At 45.1% G+C, this 25,670-nt stretch overlaps 1 protein-coding gene across 8 annotated transcripts in view; it reads right to left on the bottom strand.

The window, feature by feature from the left end:
- The window catches only part of FOXN3 (forkhead box N3), a 359,639-nt gene that overhangs the window by 19,958 nt on the left and 314,011 nt on the right, over positions 1–25,670 (bottom strand). For 5 of the 8 annotated variants that reach the window (XM_037503725.2, XM_037503724.2, XM_054691725.1 and 2 more), the window contains one exon: positions 3,342–3,407. The exons of 2 other annotated variants lie outside the window; for them this stretch is intronic. In XM_037503725.2, coding sequence (XP_037359622.1) covers positions 3,342–3,407 — 66 coding nt within the window. The remainder of the gene's footprint in view (positions 1–3,341; positions 3,408–25,670) is intronic. One more of the 8 variants, XM_054691729.1, reaches the window with a different exon arrangement.

Genomic DNA, 25,670 nt, shown 5'->3' with positions numbered 1-25,670 from the left:
CCCAGGGTTAGGGCAGACCCCCTCCAAGCACACAGGGATTTGGTTGACCAGGGTGTCTCCAGATTCTTGAGGCATTTCCCTAGCTTGACCTGGTCGGCTCAGATGCTGGACTGTGACTGGTCTGCCAGCCCTGAGGGGGCTTTGCAGACGCTCAGCAAGGAAAGGATGCGAGGGAAAGATCTGAGTGGCTGCCGCCTGGTGACCTGAAGTGGAGTGGGTGATGACAAAGGAAAAGCCTTTCAAGCCATCCAGGCCAGCTCTGCCTTGCTGGGAGTGACAGCGGTAGACAGACTAGGTTGGTGGCCTCGTTCAAACACGCGGCGCAGGAGGTGAAGACGCGGGGCTATATTTATAGCAGCACAGGGGGAGGCTCTGTGGACAGAGTCCAGCCACAGCCTAGCCAGGGGGTGACTCAGGTGGGCCTTGCAGACAGGAACCCGAGCCCCTGGGCTGGCGGTGGCAGGACCCTGGACGAAGCATGCACAAGTCCACGTGGGGACACACGCACACAGATGCCACCAGGCTGGCTGCTGGTGCCGCATGAAGACTGGGGGTCTGCAGCCTTCGAATCTTTTTTATTTTTTAAAGATTTATTAATTTATACACACAAGAACTGGGGTGTAGGCCAGAGGTACAGAGGCAGAGAAGATTCACCAGAGACAGAGCGGTGAGCAGAGCAGGCAGATCTACTGAAACACACTGCTGAGGGGAGCAGCGGGCAAGACAGGAGAGGTCTGCTGTGCCATGTGGGTAGCTCCCTGGCCAGGGATCGAATTCATGCTGCAGACAGCTTCATAGCGCTGACGCTTAACTCCTTGCGCCACCAGAGAGGCCCCTGCCCTCAAACCTTTTTGATGAGGAACCCAGTCTCATTTGTCCAGGCCTTGGGCAAAGCAGGCAGGGCAAGAGTGGTCAGTATGTTTATCTGCAATGCTTCTCCCCGCGGGAGGCAAGGCGGGGCATCGAATTTGGGGTAAAAAGCGTTAGGAGCCCTGACTTGGAAGCATAGGGAGGAAAAGGAGGGGAGCCAAGGAGAGGCAAGAGAAAGCAGGGCCTGGTGTCAGAGACTGCACCCCTGACGGCGCTGACAGAGAGGCTGAGGATGGGCCGCCTGGCCAGGGCAGAGCCAACCTCCACTGCCGCTCCCTTCCTTCCTTGGGTCTGACCTTCAGGGACTTTACTAGGACTTGGGGCCAGATGGGAAGGTCAGACAAAGTGGGCACCCTGACCTCTCCCCAGTCTCTGAGTTGACTTCTCTGCTACTTCTGCCAACAGGCATCTCCTTCCAATGCTGTTGGGAGGAATTTTGTGTCCTCCCGTCCAGGCACTCTTGCCATGGGGCCTTCGTAAAGCAAAGTCCACTGAAAATGACCCTACAGCTTCCACATGGCAACACCGACTGGGCTTTTAAAATGCAAATTCAGCACTCAATGTAAATAGCCGAGGCATACCCCGAAAATTAACTTACACTTTGATTATCACAGCGATAGAAAGGAAGAAGTTCATTTAACCTTGAAAACATTAAAAACAATTAGCTGTCAACTAATCAGGATCAACCAACCCTTCTTCTTTCCTACCCGTGGTCAAGAGTACAGTAATACTGGATTTCTTTGGAGGCTGCTGAGGACCCTGTATCGATCCATCCCGTTGCTTTTCCCCTCTTAACACCATGATTCTGAACCATCCAAAGTATTTTTTGAAACCAATGATCGCAGTGGCTGGTGCTAAGGAGGTGCTTGAATCTTACCCAGTTCTAATGAAATTGGTACGTCTCCTTGATAAAGAGTCACGCAACTTGATTTTAGAAACCATTTCAGACTGCCAGCCCATCTCCATCTGGTCCATACTCCTCCTGCACTCGCCTCTGAGACAGAGGTTTTTTTCCTATTTCTCTGTAACTTCAAACATCATTTAAAAACCACATCACAGGTTAACTGCTGGCTGCACGTCTGCTTAGTGGTGGCACCTGCTTCTAGGTATGGGCAACCTGTCCTTTTAATCGCTGTTTAGCAAAACAGAGTGAGGATTTGTGATCGGTGGTCGGTGACAGTGATCGGTGTTTAGCAAAAGAGAGTGAGGATTCTGTACCCACAGAAGCAGGTCGTAGCAGCCTCCAGGAGAGGGACATGTTCTCTCCTGAGGATGCTTGTTTGCTTCTCTTGGATCTCTTTGAAAAAGGGACAAATGGAAAGAATGGAGTGAAAGGTCCTAAGGCTCCTGGGAGCCGATGACAAGGGGAGGGGCTGTGAAGGGTGGTCTGTGACCCCACAGCAGTCTAGGATTAATGGTTGTGAGTCTGAGGCTGGAGGAACTCCTGTGGGAAACCCTACTGGCTTCCAAACTAGGGTCTCCCTTTGTGTCTCTCAGCCAGCCAGGCCCATGTGGGTGGAGGGTAGGGTGTGGACGATACTGTCACTTCACGGCACCATCTCTACACAGTATGTTTCATCAAGAGGAAGCTGGAGGACGCTGAAGGAAGTCATGGAGGATCAGCTGACTTCGCAATAGGCTGCTGGCTGGGGGTGAAATGTGGGCAGTGGAGCTGGCCTCAGTGGGGAGGGGGAGGGGACAGAGATCTCCATTCAGGTCGCTTTTCATGGCTTGGGAGGGAGACCCTGCCGAAACCACAGTAGCATATTTTTAGAGGTGTGCAACAACATCAGTTTATGGATAGAAGAGAAGTTCAAGTAAGGAAAAAGCTGTCTCAGGCTTGACATTGCTCACCAGCCCCCAGAGGGTGCGGCAGGAGCCCCGCTGATGAGTGCTTGGCTCTCCCTTCAATCAACGCAGCCTGCAAGGCTGGATTGGGGGTGATTCGGGGGCACTGAAGTAGTTCTATTTCAAGGCTATTCTGACTTCCTGTACCCTCACCTCGACAGAATTTCCTCTCTCTTTCAAAATGGTTACCTGGTATTAATGAAGTCCCCAAAGGGAAAGATATTTCTAAAAATGGGCACTGCTCAGTTCCGTGGTTTTAAAGTTGGCTCCATGAAGCCTCTGCTAGTGGAAACTACATACTCAGAGAAACAGTTCCTGCAGGAAAAAGAAAGGGCTCTCTACTGGGTCTCATGATGGGGGTCTGCTTCCCTTCTCCCAACTCTTAAGCCCTCAAGTTGTATTAGAAATTTTCCACTTTGGACGCACGCCTGTGCATTCATTCACATGTATGCATGGATGTACACTGAAAGGCATGTGCATGTGATCATGCACGCAGGCAGTTTTGAAGGGAATCTACAGGGGAAGTTCTACTTGACCATTAATTCTTCCTATGGCCTGGTAGATAAATGAGAAGATTAAGTTCACAAACTATGGTGCTGTAGGCTATAGAAATATCTACTCACAACCTGCTTGTATCTCAGGGGGAGTATTCAAAAGCATCATGGCACTGGCAGCATCAATGTCAGGATCTGGAAAAATCAACCAATAAATAACATTATTTACAACAGGGCTGGTGTGTGTGTGTTTTTTCCCCTGCAAGTTATAGTTTATGAATGAAACAGAGAAAAGAAAATAAATCCAGGAACTAGATGAGTTATCATCTCCCCAAAGGGGATGTCCTTTCCTTTCCAATTTTTGGATGACGAAAGGCATTCTAGAATGAGGGGCCAGCTGGTAGGTTTATTGGACAAAGCCTGGTCTCTTCTAATTTTGCTAGTTTTATACTCTGCACTGTCTGCTCCTGGTAAGTGGCTGATCACAACTTGCTCCCTGGGATGAGAAGTAAGAGTGGGGTGACAATCAGAAGTTCAGCTACAAAAATTCTTAATGAACTCAGGGAAGCTCACAGCCTCAAGAAGAGAAAGCATTAAATACACCTGATCTAGTGAGATACGAATAAGACATTCGGACATTTCCACTTGTCAACAGAATGTAAATTGCACTGTCTGAGGTAGTGCGTGTGCACAGCAGTGATGGAGGGGGTGGAAGTATTGAAGACACACACACACACACACACACTTAAAATACACAGAAAAAAGAAAGTTCTGATGTAGAGGGCACAATGTTTGCTTCCACATTTATTATTGTTTACAGTAGGAACCAGAAAAGCAAACAAACAAACCTCATCCTTTCATTGCTATAATTCTTAATAGGTTTCTGAATCCTTACTGATCTGCTGGTTGACAGATGGCAGGTTATGCAGAAACAGAGAAAAATATTATCCTCTTATAACTAAATTCATTTTCCTGAGAAACAGCAGCGTTGCTGCTATGGAAATGAAAGTCTCCATGGCAACGGTAAACAACCACCAAGAATGGTCACTGAATAGGCTGAAAAGAACATCTGTCCCAGCCCAGCGAGTCCCAGCTGCCCTGGGGCGAAATTCGCTAATAGCACGGTGATGCCTCGTGACAGAAGCTGCCGCCAGTGCCCTATCCAAATAAATGAAGTGTGCAATTGAAGTCGACATCAAAATGCCTGTCCTTGCAGATTAGTACCTCTGTGTCCGCTAAACCCAGTGACTAATGATGAAGGGGTAGGGGGGCTCGAACTTGTCAGTTTTTGTACAAATTACATACCAAAAAATTCAATTTACTTACTAATGGCTCCATGGCACTTTATTTTGGTACTATACTAGAAAATGACTTTCTTTTACTGTTTAAAAAAGTACATTTTTCATGTTTTCTATGTGCAGTTTAATTCCAAGGGAGTGACGTGATGCAGTACAGCTCCACAAGCGATTAATAATACAGATGATGCTGGCTCCAGAAGGCAATGTTGCAAATAAAAAAAAAAAAAAAAAGAACTTTCCTCCGCAGGCTTTTTCTATTTTTGCCTGCAGAAGGCTTGTTACTTACACTCCATAGTGGAGTGAAAGTTTATTTTAATAAGTGCATTGCACGAGAAACAGGTAAATTAACTTATTTGGCAACTCCTGAGGTGAAATGCCTACAACAGTCATCATTCCCTACTGATCTCTCTCTCTCTACCTATCTCTCTATGTCTACCTGCCAGTCTGTCCGTCCATCCATCCATCCATCCATTTTTTTATTTAATTTTTAATTTAACTTTCTATTTTGAGATCAAGCAGAGATATCCATCCATTTTGAATGATGAACTGGAAACCTGAAGTTCCATTCCCTGGTCCCAGGGTTCTGGCTGCCCTGCCTTCTCATTTCCCCACAAAACCTGTTGCCAAGACACAGGACCCACAGTTTTGGGTAGTTGCTGGCACCCCACAAGTCTGCAGGGAGCCAGCATTCCCAGGAGGTGCCCTTGGGGACAGAGGCCAGGTCTTCCTACTTGCTTATTTTGGAAAGGATCCTTTCCTGTTCTTTCTTGACAAGCAAAGGTTCTTTGTCATCTTCGAGGATGAGAGGACTTGGCTGTATTGCCCCCAAGGGTGAATCTTATCCCTGAGTTTTCCTGAGTGACCAGGGGGTTCAACTGAGGCAGAACAAGAAGAGATATGGGTAAGAAGTCAACAATCTTTTCCCATATATTAAAGAAAGTAGTTCTGTATTCGAAAGCACATCGGATCTCAGGAGGAAGGTGTAAAGGACATAGAAAGAAAGCCATAACAGGGACCTCCCTGGTGGCACAAAGGGATTAGTCTTAGACTATGAAGCTATTTGCAGCTACTGCAGCACGAGTTCGATCCCCAGCTAGGGAGGTGACCACATGGCACAGCAGACCTCTCCTGACTCACCTGCTGCTCCCCTCAGCAGTGTATTTCAGTAGATCTGCCTGTTCTGCTCCCTGCTCTGTCTCTGGTGAATCCTTTCACCCTCGCACCTCTCGCCTGTACCCCAGTTCTCATATGCATAAATAAATAAATCTTAAAAAAAAAGAAAGCCATAATAAAAGAAATAAAAAAGGAAGGGAAGGAAAAGAGTATCATCACTCCCCAGACAAGCATCCCAGAGTCCAAGAGGCAACGTGGGAAATGCTTTAGATCCCATAAATGTTCACCAATGACTCTCACTTACCACTTCAAAAAACCCCATGAACTAAGCAAAAACAGGATGCTTTAGGCCAAGTCCCCCACTCCTTCCTTCCAGCTGGATCTGCCAAGGCCGAGGCCTCCAGACACAAAAACTGACACTCCCCTGGCCCCCACGCTCAGCAGGCATTTCAGGATGGTATAATATAGTCTTCTCATGATCTCATTCATAATCAATTCCCACAGCTCCACTTTCCATTCTGAATGGGGCAGTTCCTGGGAGGCATAAGTCTGAATACACAGCCCCATGGGCAGAATGGAAGGGAGGGCAAGGCAGGAGAGACTCTGCCCCGACATCTTGGCAGGCGAATTGGCAAAAGTCATTGTGTGTTTATGTAAATGTGTACACACTGGCACTACAGTGCCAGCCCTTTCCTGGGGGATAGTGAGGCCAGCCTTTAAGAAAATCAACTGATGGAGGGATGATTTACATACAATAAAATGCCCTGGTTTAAGTGTATAATAACACGATGCAAATTGTATACCCTTGTTACTAGCAACACAATCAAGTTAAAGAGAACCACCAAGACACAAATTCCATCACCCAAAAGTTTCTTTATGTCCATTTGCAGTCCAGGTTGACCCTGCCCTGAGCAACTAAATTCCATTATTTCCCCATGAGGTAGAGTCATATTTCATTCCTTCTAGAATTTTCCATCAGTGACGAGTAATTTAGAGTGTGGATATACCACGATTTGTTTACCATTCATCTGCAGATGGATATTTGGGTTGTGAAGTTTTGGATCTTATATAAAATAAAGTTGCTGTGAACCAGTCTTGAGCACATGTGTTTTCATATGTTCCCTTGGGTGCCTGCTAGTAAGAGTGTGTTTCACTTTGCAGGGGACTGACAGCTACCTTGCCCAGGCTGCACTATGGACATGATTCTTGCTGCTTCACATTTCGGCCAACACTTGAAATTGTCAATTTTTTTAACATTTTAGTCATTCTAGTGGATGTGTAGTGACATTTCATTATGGCTTAAATTGGCATTTCCCTAATCAAATGATGTGGAGAATATTCTATGATGGCTGGCCATTCATATGTGAAAAATCTGTTCAAGTCTGTGTCCATTTTTTCACTGAGTTGTTTAACTTCTTATTGAGCTGTGAAGGTTCCTCTAAATATTTTGGATATTAGTCGATTTCAGATCTATTTTTTCTCACTCTGTGGCTTACTCTCCTTGGTTTCTTGTCTTAAATAAGCAGAAGCATTTCATTTTTATGAAGTCTGATTTTGTGTGCCAACTAAGAAATCTTTGTCTACCCAAAAGTTGCAAAGATTTTTGTCCTGAGCAGCATCTTTCAAATTCTCATTTGTGAGTGTACCAGATATAACACGACTTCGGCTCAATCCCAGGTTTACAGGTAAATAAAAAGGGAAGTTATCAAGCAGGTCTCTTCTTCACCCAGCAGGCTACACAGCCCTCTAATCCTGGGCACATCAATATCAGAAGCACCCTCTATGCGCGGGTGTGTTGAGGGGCACGGGGCAGCCTGAGAGAACACCTACTTACACACGTTTCGATGAGAAATGTCTCTCAAAGCCTCTGCTAGATAGAACCTCGGACAGGCCTGATGCCTGTGGGACCCTGACATTGTGGGGTGCTTTGCCTTGAGCGCCAACAAACTCCCTTCTTGTCTTCCAAGGAGATGTTACACTTATTCTTAGCTATTATTAAAATGCCCACTTTTTTACATTTAAAAAAATCAAGGAAGTCATGCATGTGTTCTGGGAAAAAATACACACTACGTGGATATAATTTGAGAGATAAATGCACCCCTCCGCCCCCCTTCCCCAGGCCAGTTACACTCTCAGATCACATTTTCTTAAATATACGTGTCTGGAAATTGTCTAGCCGGGTGTTTATTATGTATATTCATTGAAATACCAACACATCTACTCCCACTCACGCACATGGATCTACTCTGAAGATGGGTTCATACGGAAAACACTTTTCTGTGACTCTCCCTTCCCCCACGCAGTTTACACTTAATAGCCTATCCTACACCTTCCCTGTTGGTCTACATAGCTGAAGTCTTCCCCGTGGAGACTTTCACATGAGTGAAAACACACTGCACTATACTGACACTTTTGTATCTTTCCACTGCAGATGCCAGAAAGCAGAAACAAGATGTTTGTAACCTGTAACGTGTGCCCAGGACACTGCTTTTCCACACAGATCCCGAGCCCCTAAAGATAGGCCTCAAGCTCAAGGAACCTCTCCTCCCCTTCTCCTACGACACCTTCCTAGGAGACTTGGGCTTGGTCCCACTTCCTCTGGAGTCCCCAAAAGACTCAGTTCTCTGTGGTCAGGAGAGCTAGCGGTGCAAACGTCGCAAGGAGCTTCTGCTGGAAGCACACTTTTTTTGGGTAGGAAGCTTTTGACCAAGGACATCTGTTCTGGAGCTACAGATGTTAGAGGGGAGCAAGTAGCTGTTTGGGGCTAGAGGACACTTCTGTTTCAGAGGCATGGCTGATTCGGAAGGATAGCAGGTCCACCACGAGATCCAGGGAGGGAACAGTGGATTGGCTGAGTAGGGTTTTCCCAGAGCTTTAAAGAAAGGACTTTCTCCATCCAGCTTATCAGCATGAGAAAAGAGTGAGATATTTAGGCCAAGAACTCTCCTTGGACATGAAGATCCACTTAGCAGGAGTATCCTTCAAGTTGTATCTCTGGGGAACAGGGAAGAGGCAGAGGGGTGCAGCAGAAGAATGAAGAAGTACCACTCATTCTATTTTTGGAAGAGTGGGGGTTTCCCAGTAGTAACAAATTCTGCCCCTTAATACAGGAATCCAAGTCTGTGGGTTAATTCAGTGTAACACCAAGCAGCAAGGATGCGTAATAAAGTCATGGCCATCCTTAACACGAAGCCAACCTCAAATCCTGGATTAAAAAAAAAAACAACAACAACCCTCTTTTGCTCATGCCTCAATAACAAATGTGACTTTTTCTCTGGATGGGTTCCCAGAGGCCCATTTCAATTTTCATCTTTAATGTAGTTGTCTTAACACATTGCCTCCTCTCTGCAGTGAAAGGCTGAAACACTGGTCCTACATCTTAAAGATGTTCTCAAATCCCCTCCTCTTGAAGGTACACCTGCAATTACATTGCATTACAGTGTGAGTGGTAACCAAGTTTCTGGAATCATTGTTTCAGCTTTTTGGATTAAAAAATAATGTTCTTTACTCTTCCCAAACACAAAGATGGTTTCTTCTAGGCCTGGGTGGCCCTTTGTGAGTATGATGGCAAAAGCACTAGCAAGGCATAAGGATTCTTGGGCTCCAGTCCTGCACCTTCTGCTGATGACATGTGACTTTCATTTTGCTAGGATGGAATTCTCTCCCTTTAAAATGGTGGTGGGTGACTGCAAACCTGGGAGGGAGGTGTCCAATGGGTTTTTCATCTCCCTCCACACAGTTTCTGGCTGTGCTCATCACGCCTCCTGACTTCTGCCTCCAGTTCAGGCTCATGGCTGCCAGAATCGCAGTCTCCAAGGAGCACCTACAAATGAAGCATCTGTTCCAACTCCTTTGAAGACAGCAGACACTTCTGGTTCACTGGACGAGTATCCCATTGTCTGAAAAGTCATGGTGTATCATTCTAGGCATCTGCTGGGTACATCTCAGAGCAAGCCACCCAGCCTGGCAGGGGGATTCTTTTTGTTCTTGGGGTGATTTCTGTTGCATTCATACCTCCTTCCCTGGGTCAGGTGTCAAAGGGAAGTAAGTGAGTGCACAGAACTTTTTAACAAACTAACGATGGAGGGTTGGAAGCCCCGGTTCACGCAGTGTCTGAAGATATTCTGCACTGCCAGGACAGGCTGTGAGGAACAGGGCACTACTGGCATCCAGCAGGTGGAGTCCAGGGGTGCTACTCAACACCCTCCCGTTTACAGGAAAGCTCCACGACCAAACTGAACAGCACTGAGGTTGCAGAACTGCTACAAAAATGGAAACCCCAACCTTAGCATCTCTGAGCTGAGCGATTTAGCAAAGCGATAAGGAAACGTTTTCTCTTGTGGAAAGCCTAAGAATGACCACCAACAGGCATCACTTGGAAACCATTCTGCAGGTTCAAGGGTAACGTGCTTCTCTATTTCTCCCCACCACAACCCCTGCATGAAATACTGCAGGACGATGAAAGGTCTTTATATATAGCTGAATAACAGAGTCAAGCAGCACCCCAAAAATACCGAACAATGGACAACACACCTATGGCTCGAAGGACACGGTCCACCCTCGATCAGATGCACACTATGTGGTGCTCCCAGCTCTCCTCTAGCCTCCCACAGAAAGTGAATTTGCCTTGAGGGTTCCTCCTTGCTTTCTGTGTTCTCGGTGTTCCCAGCACCTAGGACAGTACCTGGAACACCTGAGCTTGACAAAGGTTGCTCCACAGTGAAGGGATGGCTTGTCCAATCCAGCAATCTGAGGCTCAGCACCTGGTCTGCAGTGGAGTGGAGGAGGTCTCTGATGACCCCCAGCGCACAAGCCTCTGGATGCGCGGCAGAATTCCCTGGGAACTCCAGAAAGTTCAACGTCAGGTCTCACCCCTGACGACACTGTGTTTTGTGAAAATTCATCAGGAGATTCTGATGTGTGGGGAAGGTGAAGAACTACCTTTAATGGTGAATGTCATCCCAAGAAGGCCATCCAGGACGACAGAAGCTCCCCAGACATCCTTTATCATCTATAACTTCACTAGATCTCTTTGAATTGAAACATCTTTATCCATTTTCTGTAATGCTGCATGAAGAGTGACACATCTGAAAGTATTTGGCTAATCACTAAAAACGGAGGGTAAAAATACTTGGATAGCATTTAGGGTCAAGGGTACAAGGAACAGATTAAAGTAAATAAACAAGCAAGCAAATAAATCTACACAACCCACAGGTAAGTCGTACATTTCCTGGGGCATTCTGAACAGACAAGCGGGATTTCATTTATGCACACACTCTGTATACTAAGTCATTGGTTCTCAACTGGGGACCAGATTCTGCTTCCCTCCAAGGGCGTATGGCGGCAGTGTCTGAAGATATTCTGCATTACCAGAACAGGCTGTGAGGGAGAGGGTGCTACGGGCATCTAGCAGGTGGGGTCCAGGGGTGCTACTCAACACCCTCCCATTTACAGGACTGCCCCATGACAAAGAATTATACAGTTCAAACTGAACAGCGCTGAGGGTGAGAAACACTGTACTAAGCTTAGGTGTATGTATGTTGTGGACACCCCCACCCCCAAAAATCTTCAGAACAAATGATCTTTAAAGGAATATATCAAAATTAAAGAAACAGATATAAAGGTCACATTGCTATGAACATCTTTTCCCCCTTTGTTGCAAAACCCCTCAGTCTAGGTTAAGGAAGATAAGCTATCTCTGTTATCGCTTTGAAATCAGCAAAGGAGGAGCCGCACATAGCCTTTGGGTGCTGTTGCAATCAATCAGGATATCTACAACAGCCACCTCTGATGCTGTAGCTGAAGGTTGCGGACCCTGGGAAGCTGGCAGATCTGCGTGGTGGTTCACCACCTGCATGTCTCCCAATTCTCTTTTGGCTGAAGGTTTTTAAGACAGTATTAACCATGCAAGCATGCACCGAATATCTGTGGGTTCTCACAGCCAGACAGGGGGCGAGTGGCCTGCCTGAGCCCCGTGGACAATCTTCACGATTGATGGAATTTCAGGGACGAAAATCCCCACACAAAGACAGACTCCAAGTTGTGATTTTAAAAGTCATCTTTGTGATGGGCATCGGGGTTTGAGAATACCAAGAGGGATTCCCCCTCACCCCCAAAACACAAGTCCAAGAGAACTCCAAACTCTTGTTCGTCTGAGAAATGAGGCAAGTTAAAACTCAGTCAGGCAAGCTGAAACAGCCTGAAAGCAAGTCAAGCCAAGTCAAACTGCTTGGAACAGTCAAGGCAGCAGATTATCTAAGTCAAGTTGGGGCGGGCAGTGAACAGTCTACGCATTTGAGGTATCACTCACACATCACCTCAGTCCTTTCCAGCTTGAAGGCATGGACTGGTGAGCTCTAAATTAAGAATCTGCTGGCTCTGAGGAGCGGCACAAGCCACTCCGAGGCAGCACTGCCATTGAACATCTTTCTAACTTGTGTAAACTGCCCACTGATTAAGATCCCTAATTCCATTTCATGCCAAAGGGGATTTGAGGAGAAGCTTCTGGAAATTAAGTGCAGAACTCAGATGACAAGGGCTGCTCTGTCTCCAGGTCTCAGATGCCCTGTCTCTAATGTGGCATTAGGGGGCTGCCCCAGAGTCCTGACTCTCCACAAGTCAACTGCTGTCACTACTGCTTCTCCGCCTGAGCAATGAAAGAATTCCCGTCGACACTCCCACGGCAGGTGCTTCCAACTTCTACTTTCTCTGAGCAACAGAAATGCGTTAACTTTGATGTTTTCAGAGTCCCTGATTCTTATCATCCCCTTTGCATCTGCAGAGAGGTCTGTGTGTCCTTGCTTGTTTTTCCAAATCTCTGCTTCCAATGCCCTCGGTCCTCTCCTGGACCACCCAAGGGTCCACCCCTCTCCTTGACTCAACCAAGACACCAGCGCCCCAGCTCCTCTTTTCTCTGGTATCCTGAGTTTTCCTGATGCTAAATGCTTTGCCCTTTGATATCTTTGACCAGTTGATCGAAATCCTAGCAGCTGTCTGGGAGCAAACAAATGGAAAGGAAACACATGGACGGAAGAATGGTGGTAGGGACCTGAAATTCTGGAAATTTAGAAAGACCTAAAATTCTGGAACTTGAAGACCAGGGCAAAGATGGCAGGAGACCCCAGACAGGTGGTGACTTCTTTGCTGTGAGTCGTAACCTTAAGAGGCAGCGAGGTTGGGTTCTGTCTAGTTTGTTAAACTGTGCTGCAGTTGCCTATCTGAGGTGGGTTGGGGACATTTTTAAACTTCTTGCAGGTGAATGAGAAACTATCTACTCCTCAGCAATACCCTCTGCTTCCTACCTTATTTTGCTGTGAACCTCCACTCACTGCAGTCTCTGATTTTTACCTCCTAGGACACTGGGATTTTGCAAAGGGCATTCAGAGACTGGAGGGAGAGTGAAAGGAGTAAGTGCTGAAGACTCTAGAGCCTGGGTTCTTTGCTTTGAAAACTTCCTGCTGCTCCTGGTCTCTCAACCAGTGACATAACCAAAGCTCAGCACCCAGCTGGGAACAGGAAGCCAGCCAGCAGGAAAAAGCATGGGGAAGCCCTTGAGAGCCCTGAGAACTAGAGGGCCTGGCTCAAAGATGTCTCAGAGGAAGGGCATGCCAAGTCCAGATGCCAGAGAGAACTGAGTGGTCAATTCCCAGACATATGCTGGAGGCCAGTGGGACAATGAGCGCACCAGAGGGCTGGGCAAACGTGGGACAGGAAGCTTGGGGACCCCCGCCTAGCTGTCTTCTCCTCCACGACTGGAAGGTCAGTCTCCTCCCAGGAAGCCACGTCTTTCCCTGGTAAAGGGCCCAGGGCTGCTGGCGGCCCCTGCACTGACCCTCCCACGGAAATGTGGAATAAAGTAGGTGCAAGTACAGGGGGTGGAGGCTGGTCAGGGAAGCAAGCTGTTAAGGAAGGAGAGCTCAGGCCAAACCCGAAGGCCTCTGATGGCCACTTTGCATTCATTCCAGAACAATAAATGCTATGCCAAAGAGAGGTTTCTAATGTCTAAGACACACTTGTTTTTTTTTTTGTTTTTGTTTTTTTAAAAAACCAAGAGGGATGGCATCACCAGATAACATGATGAACAGGGAGACTCTAAAGGTAAAATCGACAAAAGGTGATGGTATGGAAAAAATGTTTGTTCCAGTTGGGGTGTAACAAGGAAAAGACCCTCTGGAGACAGTTTTCCAGGCCAGCTGGGCAGGCTGGTGGATCAGGTTACTCTGTGACAGCAACTGGGTTCATTCTCTTACCACTAAAGGCATTTTTCATCTTTCAATAGGAAAAAAACCCACATAGTTACACAGCCAGCGTTATACAAGCAAAACCTAACAAAGAACTCTGCAAAACAGAGAAGGAAAAATCCACCAAAGCAACCACCATCGTGCCAGCACCCATGCTTTTCTCTCCCTCTTTCAAGATTCTTCGAGGAAGGGTTTCCACATATTTTTCATTAAGCTTACTCTCAGCCTGAGCCTAACCTGGGAGCCTTCAAATTCCAGCTGTGCCAGGTCAGTGTGGCCACTGTACCTTTAGGGGAAAGGCTTTGGGAGGAGTGCCGGCTGAAAGCCAAAATGAAAATCTGTTTTTAAGCATATCCAGCGTCTATTTTGAAGAACCCTCGCAATCTGTGTTTGCAAGCTCTTCCCACTGAGATGATGGTGACAAACATTCAGGCCACCCTGCTAGGCACAAGCTGTCCTACTGCCACCAGCCTCCTGTTCCCTGCAAGTGATTACTGCTCCAGAGACTCTGTATGTGCAATGGAGACAGGTGGGGTGACCACAGAATCTGATGAAGGCAAATGCCGAAAAGCCCACTTGATAATGATGTAATTTTGTTTCTCCCAGGTGAGAAAAAGAACTTGAAAAGTTCTTCAGAGTCAATCCCACTTAAAAGTGAACCCACATAGTTGCCACAATGCTCCCTAAAGGCTAATTCCATGCAGCCTACTGTGTTCTCCATGCAGTCGAATGGAATTGATGGAGAAGTGGATGGAGTGAACCCGCATCCCCACACCTCCCTTCTCAGCACAACCTGTTGCCTCCTGCCAAAGAAGGTTCCCAAATTACTCCTAGAACTTGCCACGTGGTGCCACAGCACCCAGCTGAAGGTTGGTGGGTACTGGCAACAGAGGGATATGCAGAGCACTAGTCTGTGGGGGTGCCAAATGTAACTCAGCCACAAGATGCCCCCTGAAAACCTCCATCTACAATGGTCTCTCCCTTTCTGGACACCTAGAGTTCTTCTTACCACTGCCATGATCTGGCTTGGGTTATCCTTTGTGCACACATAGGTCTTCTCAAAAAGATGACCTCCATGGGGGACTCTTAAGCCTCTTTATAATCTCTGTGTGAAGCTAGGAGACACTCAACCTCTAGAATACCTCTGTCTTCTACAAGCCTGGCTTATTTGCATTCTGGGAAAAAGAATTCATTTTGCCATCGTGATCTTAGTTTAGGGAGGATGCTTGCTTCAAGTAGTGCTAGGAGCCACAAGTGGCCACCCCACACACTCTGACATTTCCTGAACCACAGAGTGAGGTATCCGGGAGAAGGAGCAGGAGCCTGGAAGCTCAAAGAGCTCTCCTTGCTGAGTCAACAGCCATAGACAATGACTCCATGAGCTTGTCAAGATGAGCCCGAGAGCTTGCCTCAATCCAAGGCCTTCTGGTCCTCTGGCAGCTGACTGTGAGGGATCGCCCATTCATTCTCAGGCAAAGTCTGATCAATTTTCAGGCTCTGCAACTTCTGAAACTTACCACATGACTCATCCACAGCCTTCTTGGGCTTAGCTTGGGCTTGACATGAGTCTAGCCTGTCACATCAACTTCAAAGGCAAAAATAACATTAGTTATATCAGTCTCCCGAAGTGAGCAATTTGCAGACTCATCTAAAGAAGGTCTCCATTTATCAAGGTACTAAGAACTTATCTTTTGGACTAGGGCCTGAGACCCACAATGAACAGAAGAACTACATGTTAAAATTACTGGTCATCAGGCTGTAGTCTTGGGGCTCCTTAGAGACATGGTTGACTTCTGATTTGGAGCAGGAAATCTATATACAATGTGCCCAGAGCACCTTGTCATTCCAGAAAACAAGGACACTATCAAAGAATACTGGTGTCCTGTCAAAAGGACTCAGGAATCTGCTTGAGTGCTTTTGGTCAAAGATGGGACAATTTTAACTTCCATGAGAGTAATACCAGCATTTAAATTGAAACACAAATATACTTAAACCCAAGAGTTCATAATGAAATGTTCAAAAACACAGACTCATCAATCACTGAGGAAAATCACCATGGGAACTGATTCATTCTCTGAAAACTGATAGAAGAAAGAAGCGATTGCTCTGCCTTTCCTGTATGAAGTATACCTGAGGTAGCTAAGTGACAGGTGAGGAGATGTTTCTCTTTATAGGTATTCAGAGTAATCTGTGGAAAGGAGTTATAAAATTATACCACCACCACCACCCCCAGCCTCTAGTTTATCTAAGCTCTGATCATAAGTAGCTGCTCACATCCCAAACATTAACACCCCACTTAGAGGTAATTTTATACCACCTAATGGTGTTCAGTCTGAATTTCCTGAAGTCCCCAAAGCAGTCATTACATGGATTATACGGATGACTGTGGGCCCCCGGAGACACCAGGCAATGTCTGGAGACAATCTCTGATGGCTGTGACTGGCATGTATGTGTATGTGTGTGTACATGGCCAGCGTCCTGTGTGTGGAAGCCAGGGCAGCTACTAAACATCTAGCCCCATAGCAAGGAATGATCTGGCACCAAACCCCAAGGGCCAAGGCTCAACGACCTTCTCTAGGTCTAACTACCAATTTATAGGAAATCAGGGGAAGGAGGAACGTGTGAAATGACAACACAAGTTGAATTAGCCATATTCAGACTAGGAACTTCCAGAACAACCCAATCCCTTTAACAGCAGCAGCAGCAGCAGTAACAAGAGAAAAAGATGGAGTAGGATGGGTAATCATGGAAGGGAACCTAAGCTTACAGAAACCTTAAGGGACATCAGCTGATAACAATGTGTGAACTTTATTTGGGTCCTGATTCGAAAACAAGGGGGTAAGAAAAAAAATAATAAGCAATTGGGGAAAAGTAAACACTGGTGAATTTCCAAGGAATTGTTATTAAACTGTTCAAGGTATTATACTGATACAGTGGTTTAGTTTTTATAAAAAAGATAATCTTTGTGTTTTCAACATATCATATATCCTGAAGTATATACAGGAGAAATTATATGGTATCCAGGGGATTTGCTCCAGAATCCCCATTACTTGGAGATGGGGGTTAGGTGTGATGGCAAGTGGGAGAGGTAGAGATGAAACAAATCCCACTGGGAATTGACGATCATTGGGTGAAAGGGGTTTATTGTTCTTTTTTTTTTTTTTTGATGTATAATGAAATGTCCTATAATAAAATGTTTTAATAGTTAGGGGAAAATGGTGCAAGACAGGCCAGACCAAGAGCATGTAGGACATGCTCTTTATCAACAAAAATGTGACATGGAGCTCCGGGGATGCTGGTCAGATCTAAACTCTCAAGTTTTATTTCCCTCTTAAACACGAATTAAATTTGACCTTCTGCTGGAATAAGTGTTAAACAGTGGCTCAACCCAATGCTTAAACAGCATGATAAAGCACAGCAGGCCCTATTTAGTTTGTCTCATGGTGCAGGCCTGGTCGAGGCTGGGGGAGGGTGTGTGGGGAGGGAGAGGGGTCAGCACCCTCTGACCCCTGTAGGCAATTAACTTATACTTCCAGGCAGGAGGTGCCATTATCTGTAACTCAGCAGGCATAACTGTACATAATTAGAGGTCATAATTACGGTTCTCTTTTTAAAATGTGACCATAGTATCCAAATTGACCTCTTGTGGCAGCATCGCCCACACGCTGGGCAGTACATAAAAGGCGGGTCCAGGCCCTGCCCCTCGGTGTCACGGTGATGAGCAGCCTGAGTCCCTTGGCAGCTTCTGAGGTCAGGCGCCCCTGCTGACTCCCGGTGGAACTTCGATCTGTTTGGGGTTTACTAATTATCATTTTTTCACTGAGACACGTTTAACTTCTTTAAAAAGACACGGACGAGCCAGAGCTTTACACTGTCTTTTTGACCATGGGAAAAAGGGAAAGGTAACCGCTCAAATTAATATGCCAGTAATTATGTGCACCTACTGTCTAATTATCCATGTAATGACAAAGTCGAAAAGATCAATTCCTCATCATTTTTCCACTTTAGTGTTTTGCAAAGTTACTACAGAGACTCTACTTCACTTTAAAAATCCTGGTTTATTGTTATTTTATTACACCCCATAACCTGGCCCACCTAGCAATAGTCCTGGCTGAGCGCCCGAATCATTATGCAGAATGAATTGTTCTGCGGGGACATAAAACCTACTTGGATTTTTGGATAGCTAGACTGCTTTCAGTTTTAAGCAGAGAATAATAGATTTTTTTGAACTGAAAGAGACCCTCTGAAAGCACCTTACAGATGGAAAGCCCAAGGCAGGTCCAGATAGAGGGGAAACAAACTAGAATGCAGGAGATCAGGACCACTTTGTAGTTAGCGCCTTTTGTAGGAGACACATCCACTGCAGATCATTCCCCCAGAAGCCCACGCGGTGAGTCTCTATTCTACTTAGAAGCATCTGCTTCTTCACCATCACCAGTAGCCATTACAAATAATCAACTGACAAATAATCAACTTCTAATAGCTAATAATCAAATAATAGCCCTGACAAATAATCAACTTCTTCCCAGTGGTATTTTAAATCCTCAGCCAATGCTTGAAATATTTGAAAGAGAGGTGTCGTAGCATCAGTGAATCGCTTCCTGGCTGAAAAAAGGAATAGAAAATTCCTGAGTCTGATACAAGTAGTTTCAAACGGATAAGACAATGTTAAGTCACAACATTTACACAGCTGAGTGACAATTCCAGCTTGGAGGAATGAGCTTCAAATAAATGGCACCGAGAAATAGTTTTTTACCAATTTATTTTTCTTGAATAGAACAGGCTGGGAGTGAATGATGGTTCTCTATATTTGTAAAAGCTCCTCTATTCAGAAAAGAAAAACTTAACCACTATTCAGAGGTGTCCAAAACTAGGGTTTAAATAAAAGAATAATTGCCTTACTGCTTTCATAGGCATGTCACTACTAAGAAATACTACTTCACTACTATTTTCTTTTGGTTCAGTAGAAAAAGTCAAAGGAACAAATCTAACACCATCACAACAAAAGTATTTAATTGAGCCCAGTTCATTTGCATCTCAATGTAAAGTCACTGCAAGATATACCAATGCAAATGAATGGATAAAGTTCATTCAACCATTGTCAAGTTGAAGGAAGAATGTTTCAGCGCCAAATTCTTCCAGTTATTTATTACATTATTTATTGGAATATTTCCTATAGTTACTAGGCTGACAAATTCCAATTCCATGCTTCACAAATATTTTGCAGGATATAGGTCTGTATGCCACACAGAGTTCTAGAATGGTGGCTCAACTTAGCACTTAGCACACTATAGTCACTCAAACGTCCTATTAAAACAAAAGGACATCTGATTTCCGAGAGCTTGGCTTTACTGCTCATAAATCAGTGTCCACCATACTTATCATTAAGTGTTATCTGCTGCATTAATTTACACAAACAAGCCACAAATTAAAACCCATTATTTCCTATTTCAACTCAATCTTGGTTCTGGATTGCACATTTCCATTTAACTATTTCTTGGCCAGAGAATTTGGGCAACCTGTGCCCCTGGCGACTGAAAGGGTGCTATTAAGTCAGCCCTTCTTGGGTGGCTCACAAGACTGAACATAATTAAAAGAAAACATCACTTTCACATTGTAAAATCCCAGTATCTGCTGAGTAGCAAATCCAGCTCATTCTATTATGCTTCACTTTATTTTTTAAATGATTTTTTAAAAATTTATGCATAGAAGAACTGGGATGTAGGCCAGAGTTGTTGGGGGGGGTGGTGGTGGTGGTGAGAGGATTCATCAGAAACAGTGGGGAGCAGAACAGGAAGATATACTGAAATACACTGCTGAGGGGAGCAGTGGGTGAGACAGGAGAGGTCTGCTGCGCCATGTGGGTCAGCTCCCTGGCAAGGGATTGAACTCAGGTCCCAGAGGTGACAGTGCTCAGACTTAACCCCTAGGCCACCAGGGAGGCTTCACTCATTTTATTCTCAAAATAAATTGTATTCAGTTTGGACTATAAAACACAATTAATTTTTACATTTCTTCACACTCTTCAGCTGCCTATCGTCCACAACTAAGCAAGAAAACAAAAACCCAAACAGCACCTAATGAATCCAAAGTGGACTTAATTTTATTGATTCCATTTCACATACCATTGTTAATTTATCCCATTCTTTTCTTTTCTTTTCTTTTCTTTTCTTTTCTTTTATTACCTTTCATCTGAATGATACCATGCCCCACCAAGCCAGCCAACGTCATTCTACATGTTTTGCTTTCTGCAGTTTTCAGTGCTGGAAGGACAAGAGCTCAAACTTGAGGCAATTTTGGAGATTAAGCTTCCCAAGTAAATTCATTTTTATCACAATCTTCATGTTCCAAAGTGGCCAAGTCATCTTGGTCATGTTTATTAACTAAGGTAATAGGAAAGATCCCAATCAGAGCTGCGGTGTATGGAGCTGCATGAACCAATTCTCTCTCTGTGAATGTGGACAGACGGTTCTCAACTCCAACACGGAATCTCATGAGTGCTCTGGGGCTTGATAAGCAGCACCTTGGCTTGTGACGACCACCCAAGCAAAAGAGTTGCTCACACAGAAGACAGGGCAGGAAACCATTGAGAAGGAGGGAAGGGTATTGGTGGTCAGTTCCACAGTTCTATGGAACTGCAGACAGTGCATGCTTTTGGAAAGGGCTCATAGCTTTTATCAGTTCTCTTAGGTGTAATTACACAGAAAAGGGTAAGAATCACTGGCGTTAGGCTCATTCCTCAGAGAGTGAGTCTAACCTTGGAGGTGCTTCATTAGATCAGAACAGAAGCACAACTCTTGCTGAAGGGAAGCATTAGGACTCTATGGCCTGGAATGATCTTCAAATCTTTACAATGCTATGAAAGATTCATTCTGTTAGGACTGGATGTTTGTGTTCTCCCAAGATTGGTAAGTTGAAGCCCTAACCCTCAATGTGATGCTATTTGGAGATGAGGCCATTGAGAGGGAATTGGGTTAGATTAAGTATGAGGGTGGGGCCCACACAATGGAATTAATGGTCTTATAAGAAAACAGAAGAGAATTCTATGCCCCCTGCACCCCCCCTCCCCCGCTCAGAGTATAGGGGAAAGGCCATCTGAGGACATGGGACATGGGGAGAACATTGCCTTCTGTAAACTAGGAAATGAGTTCTCATCAGACTCCAAAGCCTGCTGGACCTTGGATCTTGGGTTTTCCTGTCTCTAGGCTGAGGCTAGAATATGTTTCTGTTTAAGCCACTCAGTCTCTTGTATTTTGTTATGGCACCAGAAGCAAACTAAGGTGGGTATTGTATTACCAGGATTAACAATTCAAAAAGACTGTGTGTGGCACACACAGTAGATCACTAAACCTGTATACCATTAGCCTTCAAGTTGGTGAGGTTGGGAAGCTAAAACATAACAAAACCAAACAAAATGGTCATTTTCCAGACTCCCTTGCAGCTAGAGTTTTTAGTATGGATTCAGTCCTGCCAATTACATGTAGTCAGGTTGACAGTGTAGTGAGGCGAGGCACCCTTTGGTTCTTTGAGTGGGTGCACATGGATGTAGAGGTGCTTGGTTTTCCCACAGCAGAGGACCAGTGTCCACTCTTCAACACCTTCTCCCTGGATATTGAATAGCAGTTGTAGGAATGGCAATGGTCTTTGTGTCACACACATGAGGCCTGTTCCTCACTTCATAGTCCAGTGATGGTGGCCTCCCTGGTGGTTAGCTCTATAGGATTCTGGAAATCATTCCTGAAGGGCTAGATTAGATTCCTCTCCCCTGGTCCATATAACAACTTAATTCCCAGACCTCATTCACTCATGATGACAGAGTAGGTTGCCTTTCCTTAGTAGGGCTAGAGTTGAGTGGGAGAGGTAGGGCTATTTTCATTGACTAAATTAGGACCAGCAATTACTTTCTGTATTGCTTGGTTCCTAAAGAGATAAATTAATAAGTCAGATCTTTTTAACTAACACAATTTCAAGAAGATGCTCCAAGGTAGACCAGATGTCTACTATTCTATGAGGCTGGAAAGTGGAGAGGAGTCTGCTTACTTACTTTTTTCCTCTGAGCATCTAGGTGCCATCTGGGCATACTCCTATTTAGCTAAGTCACTCAGCATCCTTAAATACACTTTCTTCTGAGGAAGAAGAAGGTGTCAAAGCAGCTCAGGTATGTGACCACATACCTGTGCTTCCTCTCTTCCCCTCCTTCACACAACACGGCCTCAGGACTGAGTCCTTGTTTTTCACCAAGGGTCTTATAAGAAAAGGGTATGCATGGAACCTTTGCATCTGTTCTTAAATTCTACTAAAAACATCATTTCCCCCCTCCTCCCCCCTTACATCAAGCCCTGACAGATCTTCCTTGTTCTCAGAGCCAGGCACTTCACTGGTATGTATGTTTGTACTAGAGACTCTGTGTACTACCACATTTCTCTTTGTTTTTGCTGCTAGGACACTCATTCTGTGTTCAGAGTCAATCGCTGTCATTTCCTTAATCTGGACTCTTGAAGTACAGACCCCGCCCTTCCCGCCTTACCCCCAAGACCGTCTCTCCCTTTCCTTCTCATATAGCCACTTTGAAAATATCCTGCATTAAGGACTGTTGATGTTATTGTCTTGTGTTCATTTATCATTGTAAGTCTTCTTTCTTTTTTGGAGATAGATGAAGAAGAGTGAAATGAAATAAAATACATGCTTTAGGTAAAGCCACTGATTTGAGGACAGGCCCCTCCAGCTCACCTAATAGGAAAATACAGAAGAGGAATGACAAATAAGGTCCTTCTCTTCTGGAGGACACAGGAAGACTGCCACCCAGAGGAAATCTGACAACTGTGTTTCTAGAAAAAAAGCAGTTAAATCAACAATTTTGGTGCACATGCTCAAGGGCACTTCAAATAATTTATTAACCTATTGCTTTTTCCCAATGTTATACTGGGTTTGACAACATCAAATACTTTAATACTATCATTGTACTTTGTTAACTTATGAGTCTTTCTCCAATGAGCACTCTCAAGGATCCTTGGAGATTTAAAAAGCTGTCTCTTGGGGCAACGTGTAAGCAAAAAATAGCAAAGCATTCTTAAAGAAGACAGAAAATTCCCAAAAATTAACAAATAAGGTCAGTGTTTCTCTACACTGTGGTGCTGTATCTTCTTTTTATTACCAATTCACCAATATAAGGCAGGTGACCCATCACAAATGGCTTGCTTCCTATCCTTAAAATAAGGAGGCGGAACTAAATCTCTGTAATTGATCCTATCACCTGTGAATCAGGCTCAGTCCTGCCCAGCGACCACCGACCACCAACCACAGCCAAGAGAGGATGAGGTTTGGGTGTGCAAGTCCCTCCCCTAGACCTTCTCCTCCCTGAGGATGTACCCTTGGCCTACTGGGCCTTCTTGTTTGGTTAATCTCTTCACTTCTGTTTGCTCTGCTGCCTGGACAACTCACAGCAAACAAAGGTCTGGGCTTCAGGCCTTAGGCTACAAATTGGGAACTGGCCTACTGTTTGTTTTGGGGCACAAGGAGGGAGCAAACAGCAGCCTTTGTAAGTCAAGTTGGTGATAATCTTCACTCAATTAAGGCTGTGAAAAGATGGAGAGATGCAAAGGACCCTTCCCAGAGCAGGTACCACAGCTGTCAGCATCCCCTTCTATTTCCCAAACACCACACACACACACACACACACACAGAGAGAGAGAGAGAGAGAGAGAGAGAGAGAGAGAGAGAGAGAGAGTTTCCTTTCAGTGGATTTGCCCTGGAGAAGTTCAACTTTGATGAGAATGAAGCATATTTTCTGCATTTTGTCAGATACCTATTTTTTTCCTTTTCTTTCATTTTTTTCCCTCTCAGCTTACTGGGGGCCATGCAACGTGACTGCCTTCTATCTTCAAAGAAAACAAAGACACCACCAGTTCCTTGGGAGCAACACAATTCCATTTTCTGATCCCTATCTTGGGACCAGACACCTCTTCTGACTGTAAAACTGTTTATCAGGTAAGGTGAGGCATGCCAAGCCCTTTAAGAAAGCAAGAGAATTAAGAATTTACCTTCAGATGGTTAACAAAAAGGGAGAAAGTATGTGAAACAAGAGTAGTGTATTCCATGGAAAATTATTTTATAAGGCGTCTCAACCAGATAAAAACAGGACTGGTTGGTTAATTACGTAATTAAACTGCAGTCAGCATTAGGCAAGGTCGTTATCTTTCAAAATCCAAACTAGTTATTCAAGCTTTCATTGGGTAGAGTTTAGAGATTCTATTTGGGGAAGGCACCCAATTTTTCTTGTCTGGATCAGAGTTTAAAAAAAAAAAGTGCTGCTTTGCAAATCTGGCTTCTAGTCTCCAGGATAAAACAATCACAACCCCCTCCTCCTTCCTCAAATACCTTTTTGCTTCATTTCTTCTGAGTTACGAGCATAAATAGAGATTTTTTTTTTTTGGCAGAAAGCCAAAGTAATATCCCAGCAAGATATCTGACTTCTTTACAGAGACACATACTGTTTCATGTTTGATTTTGATTTTCAAAAGCAGAACAATTTTCACATCATTATATAAAAGGCTTCCACTATTTAAAATGTCGTTTCTAAATTAATTTTATGCCCTGGAGGCAGGCTGCATCTGACCACATTGAATTCTATCCATTTAATAAGGTGAGAAAAGTTCTTGAAGGAGAACTTAGTGAAAGTGACAGTAAAAAAACTTTCAGTTTAGAACAAGCAGGGCAAGTCTGTTGTTTCTGGAAGCTTCTGTGTCTTCTTAGGGCATGCCCCTTGTTGTTTATCCCTGTCTGCCCAAATGCAGAAAAAAGTGGCTTCCCTGGGCAATTTCTGTTGTATCGCAGCCGACAGAATATGATGGGCAAGAGACTTATAGTGACATTTGATACGTGTGTCTGGCGGTGGCGTCGAGACAGCTGAAGAATGTGATGACTTGCTGTCTTCAAATTTTAACCGCTGGGCAGATGCTGACAGAATAAAAAAAAAATGGCTCTTTGTATCTAAAACTTTTCATTTCACCTTGAAGACACACCAGGATCGTCTTAAGATAGTAACCTCAGTCACGACTCCTGAAAAACTTGCTGAGCCCCCTCCAGACACCTGTCTACCTTTTCAGGTCAAGTCAGAAGTGGGACATTTTTGCCAATGAGCAAAGAGGTTAGGGGAGTGGCCCAGAAGCCTGAAGGAGTCAGGACACAGGCAGCAGACTGGCCAAATCGCCAATGCATGGGCTGCTGACATGAGAGTTGGTTAATAAGCGTTTACAGAGGATTTAGTGTGGACAGACATACACACATAGTTTGTAAGTGAAGGGGGTGGTGTGAGGTAGGGTAGAGTAACAAAAGACATATGCCCTGACAGGGAATAAACTTCCATCATGCCTGTCAGATAAAAACACACAAAAAATCTTTATCCCTTCCTAATTTTACTCAAGGCAAAATAAGCTATGAGGGGTCAGTCAGGGGGTGGGGTGGGGGGATATCTTGGCACATTACAAATGCATTAAGATGCATCTAGCCACCACCCCACACCCCTAACCTAGGAGCTCATCCACTGCGCAGACCCTGGGGAACCACTTCAAACACTCCACAGGGGCAGCCCAGGAACCCTCTTGTTTCTAAGCTGCCGTCAGCTTGTCTCCATCCTGAGAGTCGTGGTCAGCCCCCCACCTGGCATTCGAATCCATGGCCCCTTGCCTCTGTCCCTGGAGTCACCTGGCCCTCCAGCCAGCCCTGGCTTTCCTCACGGGCGTTTCTCTTCCCATCCTTTCTTCCCAAGGAGCTACACGCTCTCCGTAATGAAGAGCCAACTGCCCTGT

The sequence above is a fragment of the Talpa occidentalis genome, unplaced genomic scaffold (assembly GCF_014898055.3).
Source record: "Talpa occidentalis isolate TD23 unplaced genomic scaffold, MPIMG_talOcc4v2.1 talOcc4.11, whole genome shotgun sequence".
Classification (NCBI taxonomy): Eukaryota; Metazoa; Chordata; class Mammalia; order Eulipotyphla; family Talpidae; genus Talpa; species Talpa occidentalis.
The sequence above is the reverse complement of the archived record's forward strand: the minus strand, read 5'-3'. Positions and strand labels throughout refer to the sequence as shown.